General features: G+C 51.2%; 1 protein-coding gene across 1 annotated transcript in view; it reads left to right on the top strand.

The window, feature by feature from the left end:
• Positions 1-23,710, top strand: part of MYO18B (myosin XVIIIB) — a gene marked incomplete at its 5' end in the record, with an annotated part of 239,487 nt that overhangs the window by 52,666 nt on the left and 163,111 nt on the right. The window contains 7 exons of the mRNA XM_049102131.1: positions 714-887; positions 4,139-4,229; positions 6,387-6,579; positions 10,191-10,271; positions 12,299-12,446; positions 19,733-19,892; positions 22,678-22,861. Of these exons, the coding sequence (XP_048958088.1) occupies positions 714-887; positions 4,139-4,229; positions 6,387-6,579; positions 10,191-10,271; positions 12,299-12,446; positions 19,733-19,892; positions 22,678-22,861 (1,031 nt within the window). The remainder of the gene's footprint in view (positions 1-713; positions 888-4,138; positions 4,230-6,386; positions 6,580-10,190; positions 10,272-12,298; positions 12,447-19,732; positions 19,893-22,677; positions 22,862-23,710) is intronic.

Below are 23,710 nucleotides of genomic sequence, written 5' to 3' on the forward strand. Positions count from 1 at the left end.
TTTTCATAACCCAGTTCAGGTATCACATCCTCAGATAGAGCCCACTTTGACAACCATGGATCCACAGGGTTGCTCTCCATTTCTCTTGATCTCATCTCTTGGTTTTGTTTTCTCCTTAAAGGGGAAAAACTTTATAATTTTATCCTTAATTTATCTTATTCATCTATTTGTTTACTTATTTATTGTCTTACTTTCTCAATAGATTATAAGCACAGGCACCTTGAGTTGAGGGCAGGCACCTTATCTGTCTTGCTCATCATTGATTTCCCAGTGGCTAGTGCTATCTGTTGCACAGTAGGAGCTCAATAAGTGTGTTTTGAATAAATGGATGGACGGTGAGATGGTTGAGTATGTGGCTGGGTGGGTAGTTGAATGGATAGGTAGGTGGGCAGCAGGGGGTAGTGGATGGATATGTAAGTGGATACACGAGAGGACAAATCACACTTTTACTAACAATTCCCCAATTCCCCATTTAGAGAGTCCACATGATAATTTTAATTGCTTTGAAAAAGTGAACAATGCAAATTGCAAGGAAGTAGGATAAGCATGTCTCTTGGGAAAGCTGACCCCTGCCCAGGCTGGTTGTTGAGGCTCCCTGCTGAGGGTGGGTGGCCCAGAGGGTGGGAAGTGGTGAGATCCCTGAGGACCATTGGGGCCCACCCACTCCATGCCCAGGACTTCACCACCATACTTCTGCTTTGTCCCTCTTGCAGTGGGCCGAAAGCAGTTCATGCGGTTTGAGTGGGCAAACCATGCAGCTGAGGCCCTGGGCTGTGAGTATGAGGAGCTGAACACCGCCACCTTCAAGCACCACTTGCGACAGATCATTGAGCAAGTGACATCTGGGCCGAGCCGGCGGGATCCAGAGGAAGAGGAGACCAGCTCAGGTGCTACACTGCTGCCTCTCTGGGTGGGCTGGGTTCCTCCCATGGGCCAGCCCCTGTGGACGTTCCAACAGGCCTTCGCCTACTTACCAGGACCTGTTATATGCGGACCTTCTGGGTGCAAGGGAGGCACCTGTGGGCGAAGTGGACATGGTCCCTACCTTCACAGTGCTAGTGCCAAGTAGCTCTGTCCAGGGTCCTGAAGGTTCTACTAAAACCTGGGAGGGTGCCCTGTGCTATGGAGAGGGGACACTGAGCAGTACCAAGGGGAAAACACTTTTCCACTAGCTGTTATGTTTATTGAGCCATAGGAGTTAGGAGTTATGATCTTTCCCCCTACCCTGTCAGGGGAAAGGCTGGACTCCTAGTTTGAGAAATAGAAATAAGACTGTGATGGCCAGGGGGGCTGGGAGGTAGTAGTTGAGGCTGGAGAGCCGGGTAGTGGTGATCAGCTCATATAAGACTCTGCAAACTAGGATTTTTATGCTCAGACCCATGAGAAACCATGCAGAAGCACAGGCAGGAAATGCCATGATTTGACTTGTTCTTCAAATGGCTCAGCCAGAGGGAAGCTTGGGGAATGGGTGGGAGAAGGGAGACCATGAAGGAACCTACACAGGTCACCTAATGAGATGCTGGTGGTTACACAAGGAAGTGGTAGTACAGCTGGGATGGGCGGGGCATGTTCAAGGTCTGCTTCACACTAGAGATGATAGCATGGGCCTGGGGGGAAGGGAGGGACCAGGGCAGCCTCTAGGACTTCCGGCCTAGGTGGGTGGAGGAGTAGGGGTGCTTTCAACTGATGTAGGGGGAAGCCAGAGGGCTTTGTATGGCACCTGCTGGAGCATGATCCACTGGGTCCTAAATCTGCAGCCTCCACCAACCAGATGCTTTGGCTGCAGGAGGTGAGGGCACAGAGACTGTGAGTCCCTGAGAACTAAGAGTGGTTGTCCCAGAGGCTGCAGAGTCTGGCATTAGTGGGTAGCACTGTTTTTGAACTGTGGTTTTGGGGCCCACCTCTCAGAGGCCCCTTAGATCCTCAGAGCTGCTCCACTCCAGGGACTTCAGCTTGATGACTAATGTCACTTGGATGCCACTAGCCTTTTGTTTGCTTGTAGGTCCAGGTATGAGCTGGAGTATGCTTATGGTTACTCTTCCTCTTTGAAACACACACCCACACCCCACACTATACACCCAGCACACATGCATCCATGTACACACACATGCACAAATATACACCACACACACTCACACCCTGCAGGAAGCACACACACGTGCACAGAAACATGAGCATACGGGCATGCACATTCAAACATTAACACTAATTTCCTCTCAGGCCAAGGTATTAAGGGTAGGTGTGAAAAAGACAGGGGAGCAACGGGCTTAGGAGAGATGCTGAGAGGTTGTGGGTTGCCTAGCAACAGCCCAGGTTCAGGGTGGAGCTACCGGAGGGATGGGAAGTGCTTTGGGGCTGCAGGGGGCTGCCTGGAGTGTACAAGCAGAACTGTGTCTCCAGGCACGGTGCAGATGTGAAAATCACGTTTCTGATTCTATGGATGGAAGCAGAATGTAAAGGTTAGGAGTTATGATCTGACCATCCCTTCCTAATTTCTCACTCTGCTTTGTTCAATGCACCCTCATCAAGGCTGGCTATTTTAACAGGCCACACGTGCACTCTTGTGTATGTGTGTGTATGTGTGTGTGTGTTCAAACAAAATTGAGACCATGACTACAGTAATAGTTTGCTAAGCATTTTCATTCCTCCTAATGTGACAGGTAGGCGCTTTTCCCTCTCATTCAATATTCGTCTATGCCTGGCTTTAAGCACTCCTTTGTACAGACTACAAATTATCTAACCCATTTGCTATTGTTGGGTATGCAGGTTGTTTAAAAAAAAGTGATTTTCATCCAATTTAATCAACAATCAGGAGAACATATGTACCCAGAAATCCTTGTTTCTCTGAATATTTCATTAGGATAAAAGCCCAAGAGTGTAATTATTAAGTCCAAATCTATGAACGTTTTATGGCTTCTGACAGAGAACTGCCAAATTTCCTTCCAGAAAGAGGGAATGGCAAAAATGTTCTGAGTGCCTACTATGTGGCAGGCGCCGGGCTGCTCAGGGAGGCAGCTCACCGAGAGACTGTCCCCATCTTTGCGGGGCTCCCAGCCTGGTGCGCGGCCAGGGAGGAGGTTGTCAACAACCTAACTGCACAAGTAAGACTACATGAGCTCAGCACTGTAAAAGCAGGGCAGCTTTGTCCTTCCGTGTCTGGCCTGTTTCACATAGCGTGACGTCGTCTGGGTTCATCCACGTTGTAGTGAATGGCTGGATTTTCCCTTTTACGACTGAATGATCTACTTCATGTTCCTACTTATAGGCAGAATCTAAAACAGTCACGCTCTTAGAAGCAGAGAGCAGAGTGATAGTGGTTCCCCAGGGCTGAGGGGATGGGGAAAAAGGAAGAGAATGACTGAAGGGTAGAGTTTTATTTGCACAAGATGAATAAATCCTAGAGTGCTGATGAGTAAGTAGACAAATTAGATCATCAGCAGGTGAATATGTCCGCTGGGCAGCACAGAGCCTACGGTTGCCATACTGTATTGTATACTGAAAATTCTTTTTCTTTTTCTTTTTTTTATTATTATTTAAATTTAATTTGCCAACATGTAGTATAGCACCCAGGGCTCATCACATCACGATGAAAATTCTTTTTAGAGGGTAGATCTTACATGAAGTGTTCTTATCACACATGTACACACAAAGAAGGAGGGAGGAAACTCTCTAGAGTTGACAGGCACAGGGCACTGTTTGTGGTGACGTAACTTACCTTCAAGCTCATCGGGATGGAAACACTAAATAGGTAGGTGCAGCTTTTTGTATGTCCATCATTCCTCAGTCAAAAATGAATTAATTAAATCAAAAGAAGCAAGGTAGGACCAGGAACTGGCTTCACGGGGGTGGTGGTCAAGGCAGGCTCTCCTGAGGAGGTGACACTGGGCTGGTCCCCCAGGGATTAGTAGGAGCGCTTGTTGGATCAGAAGTAGGGCCAGGTGACACAGAACTGCATAAGTCCTGATGAGACACTTGAACTTGGTTCTAAGAGCATGGGTATGTAATTTCAGCAGTGGAGGGATGAATATGAGGGAGGGGGTTTCTCTAAAGCCAGCAACCATTGCTGGGGCATGTTGTCCTTGGCCCCACACAAGAGTCTGACCACAGATGTCCACCCTTCCTTCTCTCCCCATTCCAGGGCTCAAGATGACAGGTGTGGAGTGTGTGGAGGGGATGGCCTCGGGCCTCTACCAAGAGCTCTTTGCTGCTGTGATCTCACTCATCAACAGGTAATGGCAGCCTCTTCACAGGTACACACATAAGCTCAAGCACAGGCACTTTAGCACACTGAGGTTTGGGGGGAGGGTGGCTAGAGAAGAGTGAATTTTTGAGCTGGGTGGTGCTCGGTTTCAATTCTCCCTTGGTGACCCAAGGGAAATCATTTCAGCTCTCTGACCTCCCCTCCAGCTCCTGTGAAATAGCTCTACCCCCCACCGCCGCCAGGGTCATTGCAAGGATTAAGAGATAGTGCGTGTTTAACAGTTCTTCCTAATGGTGATCATAAACTACCGACAATAAAAGCTAATGATTTGGGGGCCCCCGCTAAGGCAAGGGCCTGCACTCTGTGTGTTTCATGTCTTGTATCATTTACTATGTGCATCAGCCCATTTTACAGCTGAGGTAACAGACGCGCAGAGAAGTGGCGCTGGAAGGCGGGCACAGTGCTGTGCTCCCACCTCACACCTTTACGTTTCCCTGAATAACCCACCACAACGCTATGTTTCCCTGAATAACCCACCACAACGCTCTCATCCATTTCTTTTTAAAATTCTTTGCTAAGGATGGGGAGCAACCCAGGTATCGTTTTGGAATGGGCCAGGAGCCTACCAAGCTGCAGGGGCCAGGAGCCTGATTTCTATCACTGTAAGGGCTTCTCTCCCCGGTTCCTGAGAGCAGGAAGCGTCATTAGGCTTCCGTCAGCCTGTTAGTGGGGCGAGGCTGGTGCGGAGCAGCAGAGCAGCAGGGGTTCTCCTATGATGCTGGGACACTGCATCCACTTGCTCTCTCACTACTGGAGCATTTGCCATCTGAGGCCACAGACGCATCATCTAGAAACCAAGATCGTGCATGCTTGGAGGAGGGAGTGCCAGGGGTAGGGAATGAACAGCTGGCGGGAGAAGCTGCCTCGGCCTGCAGAGGGGGGCTGCTTCATCGCATCCTTCAAACCTCCATGATACAGAACCCACTCCCCCACCACCTATGAGCACCTCGTAGGTGCCTGGTTTCTTGAGTGTTAACTGATAATCTTCACGCATGTCTATGTGGTGGTTGATCTTCTTGGCCCCGTTGTATAGATGGAAAACCTTGACAGGTAATGCAGAAGAGCTACGGTTCGAACAAGCGCCCAGCAAAGGGTAGGGCCAATCGTGATAATAATCATAATTAATAATAATAGCAGGCAACCTTTACTAAGCACGTACCCACCCCCGCCGACCTGGCACTCAGAGCCTGGATGTCTCATGACTTCCAGCCCTCCCAGCAGGCTTCTGGGTGTGTCCATCATTGACCCTTTTGCAGCTGAGGCCCAGAGAGGTTGGGCAGCTCTCCCAAGACACACAGCCCCCTGGCTGCAGAAGGAAGGTTGGAGCCTTTGTGTGACTATTTCCAACATCTCTCAACTCCTGCATGTTGATGCAAATAATCCCTTTTCTGGCCACCCCGATAGATTAATCAAAACGATCGAAGGAGGGGCAGCCCCGGTGGCTCAGCGGTTTAGCGCCACCTTCAGCCCAGGGCATGATCCTGGAGACCCGGGATCGAGTCCCACGTCAGGCTCCCTGCGTGGAGCCTGCTTCTCCCTCTGCCTGTGTCTCTGCCTCTCTCTCTGTATCTTTCATGAATAAATAAATAAAATCTTAAAAAAAAATGATCCAAGGAGGAGAGGGCTTGAAAGAATGTCTTAAACGGAGGCACCAAATACCAAATGCATGTTGTTTTTCTATTGCAACATGTCCCTGAGAAAGACAAGGAGGCTCTGGTTCTAGTTTATGGACAATCTGTAGTGTGACCTTAAGCAAGGCATTTCTCCACTGTGGGCCTGGTGGAGAAAGAGCCTTTCCTGAAGGCCTGCTATATCCGTGAAAGGCACTTTCCACACTTTGACTCCCGTGATTCGACCTTGAATCTGACCCCTCAGCATCATCCTATTCATCCCTACAATCATTTAACAGCTGGGGACACATTGGCTCAGAGAGCTTAAGTAACTTGCCCCAGGTCACACAGCCTGTAAGCAGTGAGCCTCATTTTGGCCCTAGATTGCTAGATCCTCAGGCCCACCCAGCATGCTGCCTCAGTCTCTCCATATCTGCCATGGGGGAGTGGGGGGCGGGGGCCATCTAGGCTCTAGGGTCCCACGTGGTCCTGAGGCCTCTCTCCTCTCCCCCCAGGTCCTTCTCTTCCCACCACCTCTCCATGGCCTCCATCATGGTGGTGGACTCTCCGGGCTTTCAGAACCCGCGGCACCAGTGCAAGGACCGGGCTGCCACCTTCGAGGAGCTGTGCCACAATTACGCTCATGAGCGCTTGCAGCTGCTTTGCCACCAGCGGACCTTCGTCTCCACGCTGGAGCGATACCGGCAGGTACGACTTGGCTGCCGTGGAGCCATCGGCAGGGCTCTGGGGAGCGTGTGAGTCAGCCAGGGTTGCAGGAACGGTCCGGTCCTTCAGTAACCCTTGGCTTCCTCCTGTTTGGCCTGCCACTGAACGAAACCCTAACTCCGGGTCAGCTCCCCAGACCCCTGCCGCTCCCCTATCTCCACGCACTGCTCCCTACAGTCCCTACAGTCCGCAAACTCCAGGGAACTTCCCCCCCCCCCAGGCTTTGCACCTTCATTGGCGTGACCTGTTCCTCCTCGCCCACTTTGCCCAAGCTGGATGCTCCTCATCTAACGTGGCTTGCATTTTCCCTGTGGAAAGCCCTTCGTGCTCTGGGGCCGGGGGAGCACTCTGGATGGGAGGGTTTGCCCCGGCCTTGGGCTCCTAGGGTGGCAATACATAACAAAGTCCTAGATGCATTTCCCTCCTAGGAGCCACCCTCCAGACCCTAGGAATGTGAACCAGGAAACGCGCATAGGCATGTTCCTATGCCTTCTTGTTTTTTTTGTTTTTTTTTAAGTTTAAATGGAAATATTACATTTCCACAGAAACTGCATCAGTCAGTAGTGTATGGCCCAGTGAATTTATCCAATGAACATACTCATGCACGTACCACCCAGGTGAAAAGTGGAACGCTGCCAGCACCCAGGATGGCCCCATCATATCTACTGCTTCTTTCTTCCCTGAAGGGGAGGGACCTCTTTGACTCCAGCAAATGCTAATAGCATGATGTTGGAAATGACCATCTTGCTTATCAATTGGATAATGGTATTCAAATTATGGTCCTTTTTTTTTTATCTATTTATCTTTTTGGTTGGAGTCTGCACAGCAATGAACATGAAAGCACCAACATGGATAAATCTGAAATACGTGACACTAAAATGATGAGCCCTGGGGTCTGACTTTAACCCTCTCATTTATTGGCCATGTGGCTGTAGGAAAGTCACTCACTCTCTCTGATTCTTGATTCTATCACATGTAAAATAGAAATAAAAATATTCCCGTATCAGTTATCAATTGCCACAATAATGCTAGATAATAACGTGCCCCCGAACATAGTGACTTTGAAAATTACCTTTTGTTATTGCTGACAAGTCTCTGGATTGCCTGGGAAGCTCTCTGGTCTTGGCTGAGCAAACTCTGTGTCTGTGGGCAGGTGCAGGGCGGATAGATGGCTCTGATGGTCCTGGGTGGCTCTCTCCTGTGTCTGGGGGTCAGCTGGCCATGAGCTGATCCTGGCAGGCCTTGGCTGGGATGACTCATCTGTGTGCCAGGAATGTCCTATCCACTAGTAGACTAGCCTAGGCTGTGCTCATGGTGCTGGGCAGGGTTCCAAGAGACAAGCAAGAGTGTGCAGGGCCCCTTGAGTCCTAGGCTTGAAACTGGTGATATCACTTCTGTATTCAGTGGGTCACGGCAAATCCAGGGCTGAGCCCTGATTCAAGGGATGGGGAAATAGGTTCCACTTCTTGATGGGAGAAATTGCAAGAGTGAGATACATAGAAGGGGAAAGAATGTTTTTTTGTGGGTTGTTTTTGTTCTTTTTAGAGAGAGAGAGAGAGACATGGGAGAGAGGCAAAGGGAGACAGACAGAGAGAGAGAGAGAGAGAGAAAGAGAGAGAGAGAATCTCAGGCAGACTCTGTTCTGAGTGCAAAGCCTGACATGGGGCTCAATCTCACAACCCTGAGATCATGACCTGAGCTGAAACCAAGAGTCAGATGCTTAACTGACTGAGCCACCCAGGTGCCTACTCTTTCGCTTATTTCTGATGATCAAAGCAATACATGCTCTTTATTTAAAAACTGGAAAGTGCATGGGACTGGCCCTAAGCAGAAAACAACCTCCTTTAGGAGCCCCACCACCCACAGGCAAGCACTGTTGCTGCTGTCTGTACTTTATACCACTTAATTTTCCATATATTGTCCTCTCTGCAGATTTCCGATCCTTCCCTACACACAATTTTGTTGTCTGCTACTTTCCTGTGTTATTCATGTATTGTTGTTCCATTTGCAACTTTTAGTAATCATACTTTTCACTGGTTACATCCAATGCTGTCTCACCCCTCTTTTATGCATCTGGGTGATTTCCACGATGACGCTCTTATAAACAACGCTGTGACGGGCATCTTCCTGCACAGCCTCACCTGGACATTTCCGATGACTTTTGTATGGCGATCGTCGTTAACCATAGTTTGTGCATACTGCCTCTGACACCCAGTGCTCGGCCCAGCACTCGTGAGTTCCCCAGTAAATACTAGAATAGTTTGGACTGAGTGACTAGCTTCTGATAAAGTTCTCACCGCAATTGCTGATGAGCCTGCAGGATGAACGTGTCTGGATGTTATTGGAATGTTAGTCTATCCCCTTTCTTCTCATCCAAAGCCTGAGCAGTGAGGATACAAACAAACAAACAAATAGCCTGACTGGAAAAAAAGGCAAAAGATTTGAAGAGATATTCCCCCTCCAGCCCCCTAAAAAAAGACAGACACATGGCCAATAAGCATCCAAAATTTAAGGAACTGCAAATCAAAACACTGAGATACCACTTCATACCCTGTAGAATGAATAAGATCAAAAACCCCAGAAAATAGCAAGCAGCAAGCGTGGGAGGGGATGTAGAGAAATTGGAACCCATGTGCCTGGCTGGTGGGATTATAAAATAGAGCAGCCGCTGTGAAAAACAGTATGCTATTTTTCTGAAAAAAATGAAAATTAGAATTACTCTATGATCCAGCAGTTCTAACCGCGGGTATCTACCCCAAAAGAGTTGAAAGTAAGTTCTTGAATAGATATATATGTGCCCATGTGCACGGCAGCATTGCTCACAGTAGCCAAAGGGTAGAAGCAGCCCAAGTGTCTGTGGGTGGATGCGGGCGTAAAGAAATGTGATCTATCCACACGATGGGCTCCTTATTATTCAACCATAAAGAGAAAGGAAAATCTGACCCATTCTGCAACGTAGATTGAACCTCCAGGACACTATACGGAGTGCAATAAGCCATCACAAAAGGATGAATCCTGTATGACTCCACTCATGAGATACTTAAGAACAGTCAAATTCGCAGAGACGAAAAGTGGAACGATGATTGCCAGGGGCTGGAGGGGGAGGAAGGGAGTGGATAGTCAGTGTTTAATGGAGACGGAGTCTCAGCTTTGCAAGATGGAAGAGTTCTGGAGGTGAGGGCCGGTGACAGTTGCACAACACGTGAGTGAGCTTAATGCCGCTCACTGTGCACACTGAAAGGTAGACTTTTATGCCGTGGATAGTTTAGCACAATTAGAAAATAATGTGGGCGCCTGGCAGGCTCAGAGAGGCAGAGACACAGGCAGAGGGAGAAACAGGCTCCATGTAGGGAGCCCCATTTGGGACTCGATCCCGGGACCCCAGTGTCATTCCCTGAGCCAAAGGCAGACACTCAACTGCTGAACCACCCAGGTGCCCTGTAGAACTTACTTTTAAAAAAAAGATTTAAAAATGATAATAAAAAAAAGGTGAAGGGGAGGTGACAGGCCTCACTTATCTCTCCTCCTCCAGAAGTTTTCCACCCTGTTTAGCTCACAGAAGGAACTAATGCTGAACTTTTGTCACTTTCCAGGAAGGTATTTCCGTGCCCTTTGACCTCCCAGAGACTTCCCCAGGGACCACGGTGGCTGTAGTGGACCAGAACCCTTCCCAGGTAAGGCAGGGCCCAGCAAACCGAGGCTCTCAGACACCATGTGGCAAATAACAAGATGACCTGAGCTTTTAAACCACTAGCTGTCACTGCTGTTGGCCTTTGGAAACCCATGGGGATTGTTAAAACCGCTGAAGCTGGTGACCCTCTCTCCGCCTGGTCCGAGGATGTGGTCCCGGGCGATGAATCCTCAAACCCCTTCAGCTTGAGAACTACCTCTCTACCTGATGTCTGACACCACGTCTCGCCAGCACTCACACCTGGCAGCCCGTGGTGAGCTGAGGGGACACCTGGGGGAAAGGTCCGGTGTTCAGATGCAGGTGCCATATCTGGAAGAGCCTGGGGGAAGGGGCCGATGGTGGATGGAAAATGGAGGCAATGCTGGGTCCACGCATTTACAGGCTTTACGTTGCGGGTATACCTGAGTCTTTACTGTCCCCATCCCGAGAGCCCCTGGGGTGACCCCAGACCTCCTCTGCTCAACTGCCCCTCAGAACTGCCCTGAACCATTTCGCTCAGCTCACCCGGTTCTGGTCCAATCTCAGTGACCTTGAGCATATCCCTTCACATCTCTGGGTCTCTCAAGTTTTTTTCCGTCCCTAAAATGGGAACAATAGCATGCTCTGGGATGGTTGTGAATGTTTATGAGATGTGGCACACAGCAGCTGGCAGGGTGCATGGCATGTGCTAGGTGTCCCACAGGTCACATTTTCCTCCTGCCATGTGAGGCTGCCAGTTTTGTCATTCTTTGTCTCCTGTTGGCCACCCCTGGCCTTCTCTTCCAAGCCTTCTCTTGGCTCCTAGTGGCCTGCACCTGCTCCTGCAAAGCAGCCTTGTCCATGAGCCCTGCCGGTCACTACCTGTTTATGCTTCCAGCTGGCACCTCTTGGGCTGGTTCCCCCTCCCTATTGTGCTTCCTGACCTGGAAGAGGCAGGCCTGGAGGGGTGACCTGGGCAGTGTGAGGAGAGGGAGGTGGGGTGGGGGCCCGGGGTTCCTTGGACGCTGGGGCAGTGGCTGGGAATGGCTACCTTCTGAGGATGGGCTGGCTGTTAAATTCAGCCCCGTAAAGAAAGGCAAGGTGAAGCCTCTGGATATCTGGGATCTGGTTCCCGTTCTGCCCCTGTGCCTCTCCGTGTGACCCTGGATATGTCCCTTGTCCTTTCTGGGCCTCTTGGGGGCATGGCCCAATATTTCCCAGCTGGGGTTCCCAGCTTCCCCGGTTTGTCAGTGACTTTGCTGGCTACAGCTCTGAAATCCTCATGCTCTGGGAGGTCCCTCAGTCCCAGTCGCCAAGGGGCAGCCAGTTACCCCATGCATCATATGCATTTCCTCCATAACCCCTTGGTGCCATTTTTGGTGATGCCAACTCACTGTGGGCCTCAGATGAGCTGCTTAGCTTTTCCAGGGCTCTCTGTTTCCTAGAAACAAAACTTCAGAGTTGCCTAGACGGTTTCTGAAGCTCATGACTGGATTTCAAATTCCCATGCCTATGCTATTGAGCCAAGTTCGCCTTCTCTTCTAGAACATTCTTTGGGTACTCAATGCCCCACTTCCCACTTAAGATCTTAGTTTAAAAAAATACAGACTTCTAAGAAGTGATGCAGATGGAATTAATCCTTTGATGTTTGGCTGTGCACAGATACACACAGCCGCCTGCGTGTATCTAGAATGCGTAATTCACAGAGTGTGTTCCCTTGTTACTTCCCCGCTGCAGCCCTCTTACAAGGTATCGTCAGTCACCATTTTACATAAAAAGGAAATGAGCTCAGAGTGGTGCAGTAAGTTACCCAAGGTCACACAGGAGGTGAGGACAGAGGCCGGATTCGGACCTCCTGAAACAGGGGGTAATAGTTTTGAGGTTTCCATACCGGGAGTCTGGGGGTGAGTGGGAACGTGGCTGTGGGCCGGCACGTCTGAGGCGTGATGCCAGGGACTCAGATCTTCCGACTCCCAGAGGTGGGAAGGGAAGCCCAGGACCAGCCTCTGTCTGGGATCAGGGCTCCACGGTGATCCTGGAATTTTCCTCCAGGTCCGCTTACCAGCCGTTGGAGGTGCTGAGGATGCCAAGGGCCTTTTCTGGCTCTTGGATGAAGAGGTCCGGGTGGAGGGCTCCAGTGACAGCGTGGTGCTCGAACGTCTCTGTGCGGCCTTTGAGAAGAAAGGGGCTGAGGCCGGAGGTAAGAGAGTCAAGGCAAAGGACAAAGGGAGAAGGGCACTCTGTCCAGCCCGGGAGTTTGAATCTGTCCTTGTCTGCTGCAGAGAAAGCCCCAATAAGGTCTGTACGAGATGAGGTGGGGTGTGGAGGCATCTGAGTGCATAGATGTCTGTGCCTATGCCTGTGTGTGCTTTCATTCATTTATTAATGAATGACATTTATCAATCAATTTAATTATTTATTAATCACTATTCAATCAATCATTTATCAACCAATTATCAATATAGTCAACGCATGTATTGACTGGCTACTACTGTGTGCTGGGCTCCACACTACCCAGTGATGAGCCAGCCATGGGATCATGGGATGTGGCCCATGTCTTCATCGGGGGAGGATATGGGGGGAAAGACTGGACAAGCAAGCAGATAAGCCTGTCCCTGTTTGGTGAACCTTAGATGAAAGACCCTGGTGCTTGGTGGTGTGTGTCAGGCAGACCAAATTCTTCCAGGAGCCAGAGGGTCTTGGGGGGACAGGCATGCAGGCAAATCTGCCAAAGAAGAGGAGATACAGTGCAGGAAAACAAGGTTGGAGATGTTGTTGGGGCTCAGACCGCTGGAGGCCCTTGTGAGCCACACAAAAAAACATTAGTCTCAGCCCTAGAGCTCTGAGGAGGCATGAAGGATTCCAGGCAGCAGGAGGTATGGTTAGATTTACGTTCTGGAAAGTTCATGCATGTGGTGGTATGGAAGGCAGTCAGGGAGGTGGGCGGAGCCTGGGGGTATTTAGCAGGTGGAACCCACAGCACCTGGCAATGAGCTGGACTGGGGGGGGGAGGGGAAATCATGACATCTAGATGGAACCACAGGTTGAATGTGGGCTTTGGCTTCATTCAGCCCCAAGTTTAAGTCCGGCTCTCCATGTTTCACCAATGTGACTCTGAGCAAGCCTCGGATAGCCCCAGATGGACTGCTCACATGAAGAGGGCTGGGGGGCGGGGGTCACTTCTGCCTGCCTTTCACCAGGATTTCTGCGACGATGATTGGGTGAGAGAGGTATCAGCTTTGTTTTCAGCCTCTGAGAGTAGTGAGGGAGCGCTGATCGATGAGCACCGAGCTGTTGATGGCGATGAAGACTGTTATCCCCGTCAGTTAAGGGGTTGGAGGAGTGATGTCCATTCTGCGCACTTGGCATGGTGCTCAGATCTTCATGGAGGCCGTCTAATCAAATTCTGTCATCAGTCTGGTGGTTGATACTCTTCTCCCCCAAGATGAGGACACTGAGCTCCACAGGGATGCTTGTAGAGATGTCTAAGGTCACCCAGAGGGGGAGTGTCAGCAGGCAGATGCAAAACGACCTCTGTCTGAATCGAAATCTCTCTTGTGACTCTGCTGCCCACCTCCACTCCACCCGATGCCCTCAGGCATCTACGAAGGCAGATCCGCTTTGAGATCTTCCTGGTCCCCACTGGCCTGGCTCATTCATTCAGCAGTATTTATGGGGCACCTAACATGTGGCAGCCTCTGTCCTACGGCAGGACATACATCTCCGAAGAGGACAAATATCTTCTCTCCGCCTCCATGGGGCTGACATTCTAGCAGAGGAGATGGATGATAAAATGAGGAAATCTGTAAGAGGATTGGGGACCACAATTCTGGTTGAGATCACTAAGAGGATCCAGGTTGGCAGAGAAGATGGTCCAGCCTTCAGCCGTGGGACACTCCAGTGTCAAGGCCTAGGGATAAGTCCAGGGACCAGGAAATGCAACAGAGAACAGGCAGCCAAGGAGGCAGGAAGGAAGCTGAGAGAGTGTGGCACTCTGGAAGCCACAGAAGGAGGGAGGGTACTGGCCTCACCTGGCCTCTCAGGTGAGGCGTGGCAGAGAAATAGCCATAGATTTGGCCACATGGAGGTCATTGGCAACTGGGATGAGTGCCGTTTCCATGGAATGTTTGGGGTAAGCATCCACCTGGAGTAGATTATGGGAAACTGGGAAAAAATTGGAGAAAGACAGATAATAGCTCTCTTTGCTGCTGTCTGCTGGGCTGGTGACAGCAAAAACCTGTACCCCAAAGGGACCAGCTGAGGCCTTTCTCTGGGACGTTCACAGAGCTTTCCTGCACTGGCATCAGGACCAGACTTTCTGAGCAGAAACCACGGCAGCATCTGAGGGCTTTGGCTACTCTCCCCAGTGCAAGCTCAGGGCACTGGTACCCAAATGAATCCTAGAGGATTTGGCCACGCAAATGTGGTCGTCCCAGGGCTGACTTCGCCAGGCACAGAGCTTTTAGGGGCCCACGCACATGTTCTAATTTCTGTTAAAAGCAGAAGAAAAAAAATGAACTTTTAGGTCAAATATGATATATATGTATATGTGTATATATATGTACATGCATGTTTATGTATATGTGTATGTGTGTGTTAGGTATGGGCTGACTTGTATCCCACCTCAAATCCATGTGTTGAAGTCCCAGACTCCAGGAGTTCAGAATGTGCCTGCATTTGCTGTTTTTGGAGAGAGGGTCTTTAGAATGGTCATTAAAGTTAGGTGAGGTCTTAATTTCATGTGACCGGTGTCCTTAAAAGAAGAGATCAGGACTCAGATGTGCACGGAGCAAAAAGGCAGGGAGAAGACAGCCAGCTACAAGCTCAGGAACGAAGCTTCACGGGAAACCAGCCCTGCCCATACCTTGCACCTCCAGCCTCCAGCACTTTAAGAAAATACATTTCTATTGTTTTAGCCCCCCAGCTATGGTATCCCCAGTTAGGGCAGCTGTAGCAGACTCATATAGGGCACTTATGTGTTACTAGTATTATTTTATTATTTGCCTTGATATCAACAGTCATGAAATAAAACTTTTTAAAAAAGATTTTATTTATCTATTCACGAGAGACACACAGAGAGAGGCAGAGGGAGAAGTAAGCTCCCCAGAGGGAGCCCAATGTGGGACTCACATCCAGGACCCCGGGGTCACGACCTGAGCCAAAGGCAGATGCTCAACCACCAAGCCACCCAGGGGCCCCAATAACTTTTAATACATAAATATATTTTAATGGAAGAAGGGGCAGCCTATGAAGACAAAAGTGCCCAGGGCCCGAGCAAGTCATGATGCAGCCCCTGACTGCCATCACCTTGCAGGGTCCTAGAGCTTTACTGGCTCCCAGGGACGATTACCTCTCCTCTCTCGAGGTCACCTCTATTCTCCGAAGTACACCTGCCTCTTGACCAGCTGGGGAATGAGGATGGAGAGGCAGAGAGAATGGCTAGGAGTGAGCCCTTAGTCTAAGCGTCGGATTGTGGGTACTACTGCACCCCACAGCAGGGTCGCTGAGGCCTCAGAGAAGCCAGGTGGCTTATAGGGCCCTGGAGGCATCCAAAATGAGAGCAAGTGCTGGGCCTGGGAGTCCTGTCTCCAAAGGTCACACAGACCTGCCACCCTTCTCTGGGCTCTGAAAGCAGCCCCTATATTTGGAGAATGACACCAGGGCTTGGGAGTGCTTTTGTGGAGTGGAGGAGGAACATCCCTCAGATCCTCAGGAAGCTGGAAGCCTGAGCTATTAAAAGCTCAACCGGGGACGCCTGGGTGACTCAGTAGCTGAGCGTCTGCCTTTGGGATCGAGTCCCACATCGGGCTCCCTGCACGGAGCCTGCTTCTCCCTCTGCCTGTGTCTCTGCCTCTCTCTGTGTGTCTCTCATGAATAAATAAATAAAATCTTTACGAAAAAAAAAAAAAAAGCTCAGCAAGGTTTTAGACCCCAGAGATTTGGGCTGGATCCCAACTCTACTACTTGAGGGCAATGTGTGTAACTTCTGGGAAGCCACCTCCGCAGCCTGTAAAATAGGAATAATGGTGACACCCCCCCCCCAGGGGGCTCGTGTGAGGATGGAGGAGCTAATGTGTGCAAAGCCCTTCTACATCCTCCTCCCTCCCCTTTGTGCTCAGAGGGCCCCTCCTCAGAGACCTTCCAGGCCTTGTCTGAAGCTGTTCCCTCTGTAGCTCCATTGACCCAGCCTGACTCCCTGGTTATTTCCCTCAGGGGCCTCTCGGGGCTCTGGAATGTTTGGTCATTCACTTTCCTGTCCTCCATCCCCCGACCAGCCTGTGTGACCGTGGAGCGCACAGGGCGCACCTATGCTCCCTGCTGTCTCCTCTTGGCCTGGAACACAGCAGGGCGTCTGTGGACATCTGCCGTCTTCCCTTCCTGTCTCCTCACCTGCTCTGTTCCAGTCACTGTTCCAGCCACCCCGCTGCCTTGGCTGCTCCTCAAACCTGCCGAGCACACTTCCACCTCAGGGCCTTGCACTGGCAGTTCCCTCTGCCTGGAATGCTCTTCCGCCATGTTTCCACGTGACCGGCTCCCTCACCTCCTACGGGTCTCAGGGGCCTGCCTGACCATGTTGTGAAAAGTAATGACCTCTCTCCACCCGTACCCCGGGCCCCCCTTCCCCTGCTCTTCCGGTCTCCTCTGCAGCCCTCATGCCAGACAGCTCGCATCTGTCCTCATGGGAATGTCAGCTCCTCAGGACAGGGGTTAGATGCCCCCCTTCAGCACCCAGGATGGCACTGGCCTGAAGACCCCAACAAATCCTTGGTATAGAAGAGATGAATATGGAAAAAGACCCCGATCCAGAATCAAAGGAGGTGGATTTCTCCAACGGGATGTTTCCTGGATCCTGATTTTTAGGCAAATGACACAGAGGAGGCTCAGAAGGGGAAGGTCACGTAGGGCATGGTGGGGGCAGGCGGGGATTTGCAGAGATCTGTGGTCCCCTCTCCTCCTGTGAGGCCTGACCTGCCATGCCCAGACACCCCCAGCAGGATGCTCTGGTGCTGGCCACTCCCAGGAGGGAGACTGTTAACATTTGTTGTCCTGACCAGACAGAGATAGACTCATTACTTCAGATATTTTGGTTTAAAAAAAAAAAAAAAAAAAAAAAAGGTCTTTTGTTTCTAGGGCTTTCTGATGAGCTCTGAGTTAATGAGAATGCTGTCTCATAACCCAGCGCTTGCTGTTACCTCTCCACTGAGTGTCTTGGGTGAGCAGCGGGCAGCCCCGTGGAGCGCAGGCCCAGCCGACAGTCAGGTGACAGGCTTCTGCAGCACAGACATAGAGGGTGGTTGCCGGGGGCACGGTGCCCCAGAAGCCCCGACTCCAGTGTGGGAGGGTTGGGGTCCTGGAGAGGTGATGGTGCAGGGCCACAACAGAGATATACTGGGTCAGGCTCTGTCTGGGGCTCCTGAGAGCAAACACTGCCCATGAAATGCTTGGATGAACAAACTGTGTTGAAACCACCTCCTGAAGAAAGGGAAGAGTGAGAGAACTGAGCAGAGCAGCCCCCTGGGAGCCTGGGAGTGGTTTCCTGGGGCCGAACCCCGGAGGAAATGTGACGCTTCTTCTCTTTGTGTATCGGGCCACCAATGGGGATGAACACAGTCTTTGGGCCATCAGACCAGTGTCCTCATCCTGGCTCTGCCCCACGAGCTGTGCCACTTTAGCCAAGTGGTCTCATCTCTGAACCTCAGTGTTACCTTCTAGAAAACCAGCCCAGCGATCCTCACTTCAGAGACCTGAGAGGTGACATCATGCCTGAGTGCATGTCCAGCAGAGACCGGTGGGGTCTTAGCAAACAGGACTCTCTTGCCTTCGGCCCCCCTCCCCAAATGCTCTTGGGGTCCTTATTCAGAGCCCAGCTCTGTGCTAGCCGCTAGACATGATGATGAATGAATATGGTCGCTGCCCTCAAGCTGCTTCCAGTCCAGTCTGGGGAGCGGCCATGCAAACAGATACCTCGGACGTTGTACAGGCAGCGTGGACGTACAGGCCAGACCCAGGTGGGCGCTGTGTCACCTGGCTTTCATTGGAAGGTGACCCCTTGAGGGCAGGGACTGCATGGCTCCAAAGGTCTCCTGGAAGCCCTTGATGACGGGACACTTGACTTCACTAGAAGCCTCCCTTGCTGGTAACCTCAGTCAGTCCTGGGTATCGAGCACAAAGACCTCCAGGAAGCCAAGCCCACGCAGAACCTGTGTCCCGTGCTCGTCGGAAGCCTGCAGACTCTCCGACTGCGGTGACTGTGTACGGAGTTCCAAGAGATGCAGGTTTCGTGTTTCCTCCCTCACTGCGGCATAGAGGTGGCAAATTAGCATTTGAGGGAGGGATGGGGGCCCTAGAACATGCTGGCATGTTGACAGGAGGAAGATGGGAACTCACGGACATTCAGAATACGTACAAGAACCGGAACAGTATGACCACTCCTGAGAGTAATGGGTCTGGGGCCATTACTCAACCCGAGAGCATCACTGCAAGTAGAGCGATATGATTAATGTCCAGGATCCCACCCTCCCTCCCTCCCCCATCCCTTCCTTCTCTCTCCCCCTCCCTCAGTCCCTTCCTCCCTTCCTTCCACATGTACTCCTGGACTCCATTCATGTACCAGGCAGCATGCTGAGTGCTAGGAATTTGGAGATGAGCACTTGGCTCTAGAACACTGGCATAAGATCGAATGCAAGAAATGGCTGTGACACCCACTACAGTTTACCGAGTGACAGCTGAGTGCCAGGCACCATGCTAACATACTTTACGCACATTATCTCCTTTAAGCTTTGTGCCATCCTGGGAGGTATATATATAATTTACATTTTACAGAGGAAGAGACTGAGGGTCAGTGATTTAAGATGCTTGACCCCTGTCACACAGTAGTAAATGGTAGCGTCAGGACTTGAATGCAGGCCTTCTCTCAAAGCTCCAGGCCTTTTTGTTTTTCTGGCCTGGACCCTGCAACCAAGTGCGTGTCAACGTCTCCCAAGAGTATGCTATGCCTTTAATTCGTTGGTACCATTCAAGACGCTTTTCAGTGGCACACAAATATTTTCAAAATATTTAATGATTGTATACTTATTTCCAGAAAATAGAGCATGCACACCAAACCTGTTGTGTAATGCTTCATTATGAAGTGGATTCACCTGTTTATAAATGTTGGCCTATTTAAGGAAAATATTAAGTAAATAACAACCCAGGTGGTACATGGGTATGGTGAGAATCATCAACACTGTATGCACTGATGATATTTGGGGAAAACAGATATCCTGTGTTTCAGAAAGCAGGAGGAATAGATTCTAGGTTAGAAATAATGCGTGGACATGCAAACACCAGGAGTGGTGCGGGTGCCCAGAACTGTTAGCTTTCGCTACCTGGAAATATACTTAAGTGAAAAAAGTGTGTTCTTGGTGTTGCCAAGTGATTGTGGAGTGTCACCGCCCCCACCGCCCCCTGCACGTCCCAACACTCATGTGCTAGGTCTGCTTTCAGGGACCTCGGCCCTCCGGTCCTGTGAGCAGCCCCTCCAGTTCGAGATTTTCCACCAGCTGGGGCAGGACCCCGTGCGCTACGACCTCACAGGCTGGCTCCATAAGGCCAAGCCCAACCTTTCAGCCCTGGACGCCCCCCAGGTCCTGCAGCAGTCGAAAAGGTGAGTGCAGCCAGGGATAGGGACAAGCCAGGGGCATTCAGGGCTCTGCAGTTCCCTCCCCACTGGGGCCACGCGGTCCCAACAACCCAGTGAGGGAGGGTCAGTCCAGCAACTCCATCCCTCAGATATCATGTGTCCCTGGAGCCAGCACAAGTCTAGCCAAAGAGAAAAGCTGGCCTTCGGTGGGTGGGGAGAGAGAGTAAGGGTAGCACAAAAGCTAGAAAGCTGAGCCTTCTTACTTTGGCTGTTTGCCTTTCTTTCATTAAGTATCTGGGAGATGATGTGACTGGAACGATTTTATGGACATCCTAGAACTAGGGGCTCATAAAACGGAAACGATAACATTTTGTGGTGTTAAAAAAAAAAAAAAAGCGCACTGCATTCCCTGAAGGCTGTGCTCAGAAGTGCTGGCAGCAAGCGGGGCCTGCAGGCCACAGTTACTGGAAAAATGCTTCTGTGGGTGTGTGCATGTGCATGCCAGTATGCATGCTGATCATCCCAGCTTCGCTGCTGGAGCCTTGCAGGGGCAGAGCTAGGGCACCAGAGAGAAACCGAGAGCACCGGGCAGGCGCTGGGGGCGTGGGAAGGGGGAGGAGGCACATACTGGCTACCCATGCCGTGAAGGCCCCAGGCGGTGAAGGGGCCTTCCTTTGATCACGCAGGAAAAGAGAGGCAGGACCGGGATCCATTTGGGTCTACATGGTCCTTGCAGAAGTTCTCGGCATGTAGGTCTGAGTGGATTGGAAAGCCCTTATGTGGGTTCAAGGGCACGCAGTTCGTGTAAGGAGGTCAAGCTGGGGTGGGGTCGGGTAGGGTGGGGCACCAGAAGGAAGGTCCATGAGCACACAGAGGACAGTGTGGAGAGCCAGGGGACCTGAGTGAAGTCCTAGCCCCGCCACTGCTCACCTGGGTGACTGCGGGCAGTCACTTTCTCTCCCCTGGGTTTGTTTGCTTGTTTTGCTTCCTCCACCATAAAATGAATGTTTGTTGGCCGGGGCTGTGAATCAGGCGGATACTGCACAGCTTGGGTGTCAGTCAGTTATTCAACTTCTGCTTTCACCACTTTCAAGCTGCATGATGCGGGCCTCAGTTTCACATTCTGAGAAGTGGGAATGGTGGGGCAAGGAATGTGCCAGGAATGTGTGTGCTGTGAGGCTTTGTGGCTTATTAAGGAGCTTGGTTCACTGCAGGCCCTCACTGCACACCTGTGGCCTCGTGAGTCCTCCTGCTCTAACATCCCACAGCTTGCGTCCCCTGGGCAAGAGATGGGGGATTAGGAAAGAGGGAGGCCATGCTTTGTTGATCTGACGGCCCAGCGAGTTAGGGACATTCTGGGAGGAAGGAACCACGTGTGTAAGGTCATGGCCCGTGGGAGTGAAAGAACCCAGCAGGTTTGAGGGTGAATTCCATGAGGATGTCTTGTGTGCTTGGGAGTGAAGCATTGGTGATTTTTGAGAGCAGACAGTGCTTTTTTTTTTTTTTTTTTTTTAGAATGTGGTTTTATCCCCAGGAGTGCCAGATTCTCCAGATTCACTGCTGGTCTAACATTCCAATTTGCGGGTCCCACCCCATCTCTCAGGGGACTTGTTTTGCCGGTAGGCTTCCCTGGAGGTGACTATGCACACTAAAGTTCCACTGCTTTGGTCAAATTCAATCATTCCACTTATATCAAGCAAAGACCCAAAGCAGACATGACCTGTCCAGGGGTACATTTTCCCCTAAAAACCACAAGTCAGATCTACCCACCCTAGAGATGGGGCAACCCACATATGGGGCTCAGGGCTATGGGCAGCCTCTTCTCCCTCTGCCAGGGGGTGGTGCCCACAGCCTGAGGGCCCTGACCTCTCCTCTCACAGCTCCTGCTTCCAGGGGGGATCCTGCAGCTCCTCCCCAGCTTCTTATTTTAATGCCAGTGACGTCAAGCCATTGGTAATCTTTGTGGCCTGCCATGAATTTAACCACTTTAAGTACCTTTGGATCCTGTGGATGAAGATCCTCAATAGTTTGGATAGTCTGGGGAGGCATAGAGGGAGGTGGATAACGCACCTTCAGGGCTGGGGACGGTGCAGTCTGGACTTGCAGAAAGTGATGGAAATTGTCTGCATGCTTTCACTGGAGGGGAGGGGACGGATGGGACCTGGGAGGCACCGGCCTTCTCTGGATTCCAGCCCCATCCAGGGCACAGCAGGGTCTTCCTGGCCTTCTTCACCCTTATTGGCCCAAACGGGAAGGCAAGGCAGCTCAGATTTATCAGAGCAGATGCTCAGGGAGCCCCGGCCCCACAGCTGTGTGTTAAGGAGTACTGAGAAGGTCCCCTCTGCCACTGGACATTGGGCTGGGCATTTCACTGATGCCCTTGTGGGGCCTCTTCAGCCCCTGACTTAGTCATTCTTGTATGAACTGTAGAGTAAGCACCTACTATGTGCCAGACCTAGGGGCCTACTATGTGCTAGACCTGTTCTAGGGAGAACCAAGATGGCTTTGCTCTCTAAGAAAGTGCAGGCTCAGTGGGATTCCTACAGGCCTCTTAGTGACAATATCCAGCTGGGCTTCTTGCTGCTCTTGCTGTTCTAAAGTCAGAGGAGGGGGAGGCCTGGAGAAACAAGCTGGCATTTGCCGTGAAGCAAAGACTTGTCTGGCAGAAGGGACTGCAGATAAAAGTGTAGCAGCCAGGATGTGTGACTCAAGGGGTGGATTCAGGGAGCAGGTTAGCAAGAAGCAAGCAGGGGGACCCATTCTCCGTGAGCCCCTAAAGTCCTTCTCTCTTCCCCGTCCTACCTGCCAGGGAGGATCTGAGGCTCCTATGCCAGCCCCGGGCCAAGGTGCCCCCCGTGTGCCGGGCCGTGGCTGGCCTGGAGGGCACCTCCCAGCAGGCCTTGCAAAGGAGCTGCGCTGTGAGGAGGGCGTTTGCCAGCAGCTTTGCCGCGGTGAAGAGGAGAGCCCCGTGCTCCCAGATCAAGCTACAGATGGTGAGCAGGAGCCCCAACTCCACAGAGCCCTGGCCTCCACTGCCACTCCTCCTCCAGGATGAGTTATCGGCCCACATCATCTTGAAACTCCTCCACGAGCCTGCAGGGGCAGACCTCACCCTGCCTTCCACAGAGGAAGAAGCTGAGGCTCAGAGCAGCAGAGAAACATCCACCATCAAATACCTGGGGAGTTATCTATCCACATCCAAGGCCAAAGCCTAGGCTCCTCTGTGTGGCCTTGAGCAGCTTTGGAAAGTCCCAGGATCCTCAAATACCCTCTTTTTTTTTTTTTTAAAGATTTTATTTATTTATTCATGAGAGACAGAGAGAGGCAGAGACATAGGCAGAGGGAGAAGCAGGCTCCCTGTGAGGAGCCTGATGTGGGACTCACTCCGCAGACCCTGGGATCACACCCTGAGCCAAAGGCAGACGCTCAACCACTGAGCCACCCAGCCATCCCCTCCGAATACCTTCTTGACCAGGGTGACGAATATCACAGCCAAACCAGCCCTGTCTCAGCTCTCACATGCCTCATTTTCACCACGAGGCTCTCCTTGGGGAAGGCAGGAGGATCTACAACTGGATGGAAATTCATCCAATAACAAATGAGAATGCCTCGGTGGGTCAGTGGTCACTCTGAGCCCAGAGGGTGGGGCATGGGGAGAACACATTTTGGGGAGAAAAAAATCCTCATAGCTTATTAAACAGAAGAAGCCTGTAGGCCTGGGTCCTGGCTTCTAGCCTGCCTCTTTTGCTAGGGGTCTGGTGACATGGGGTCTTGCCTGCCCTCAGTTTCCCCAGTGGTTACAAGGGCTGTTAGAACAGCCCTTTCCCCCTTTTTTCTCATGA

This window comes from Canis lupus, chromosome 26 (genome assembly GCF_003254725.2).
Source record: "Canis lupus dingo isolate Sandy chromosome 26, ASM325472v2, whole genome shotgun sequence".
Taxonomy (NCBI): Eukaryota; Metazoa; Chordata; class Mammalia; order Carnivora; family Canidae; genus Canis; species Canis lupus.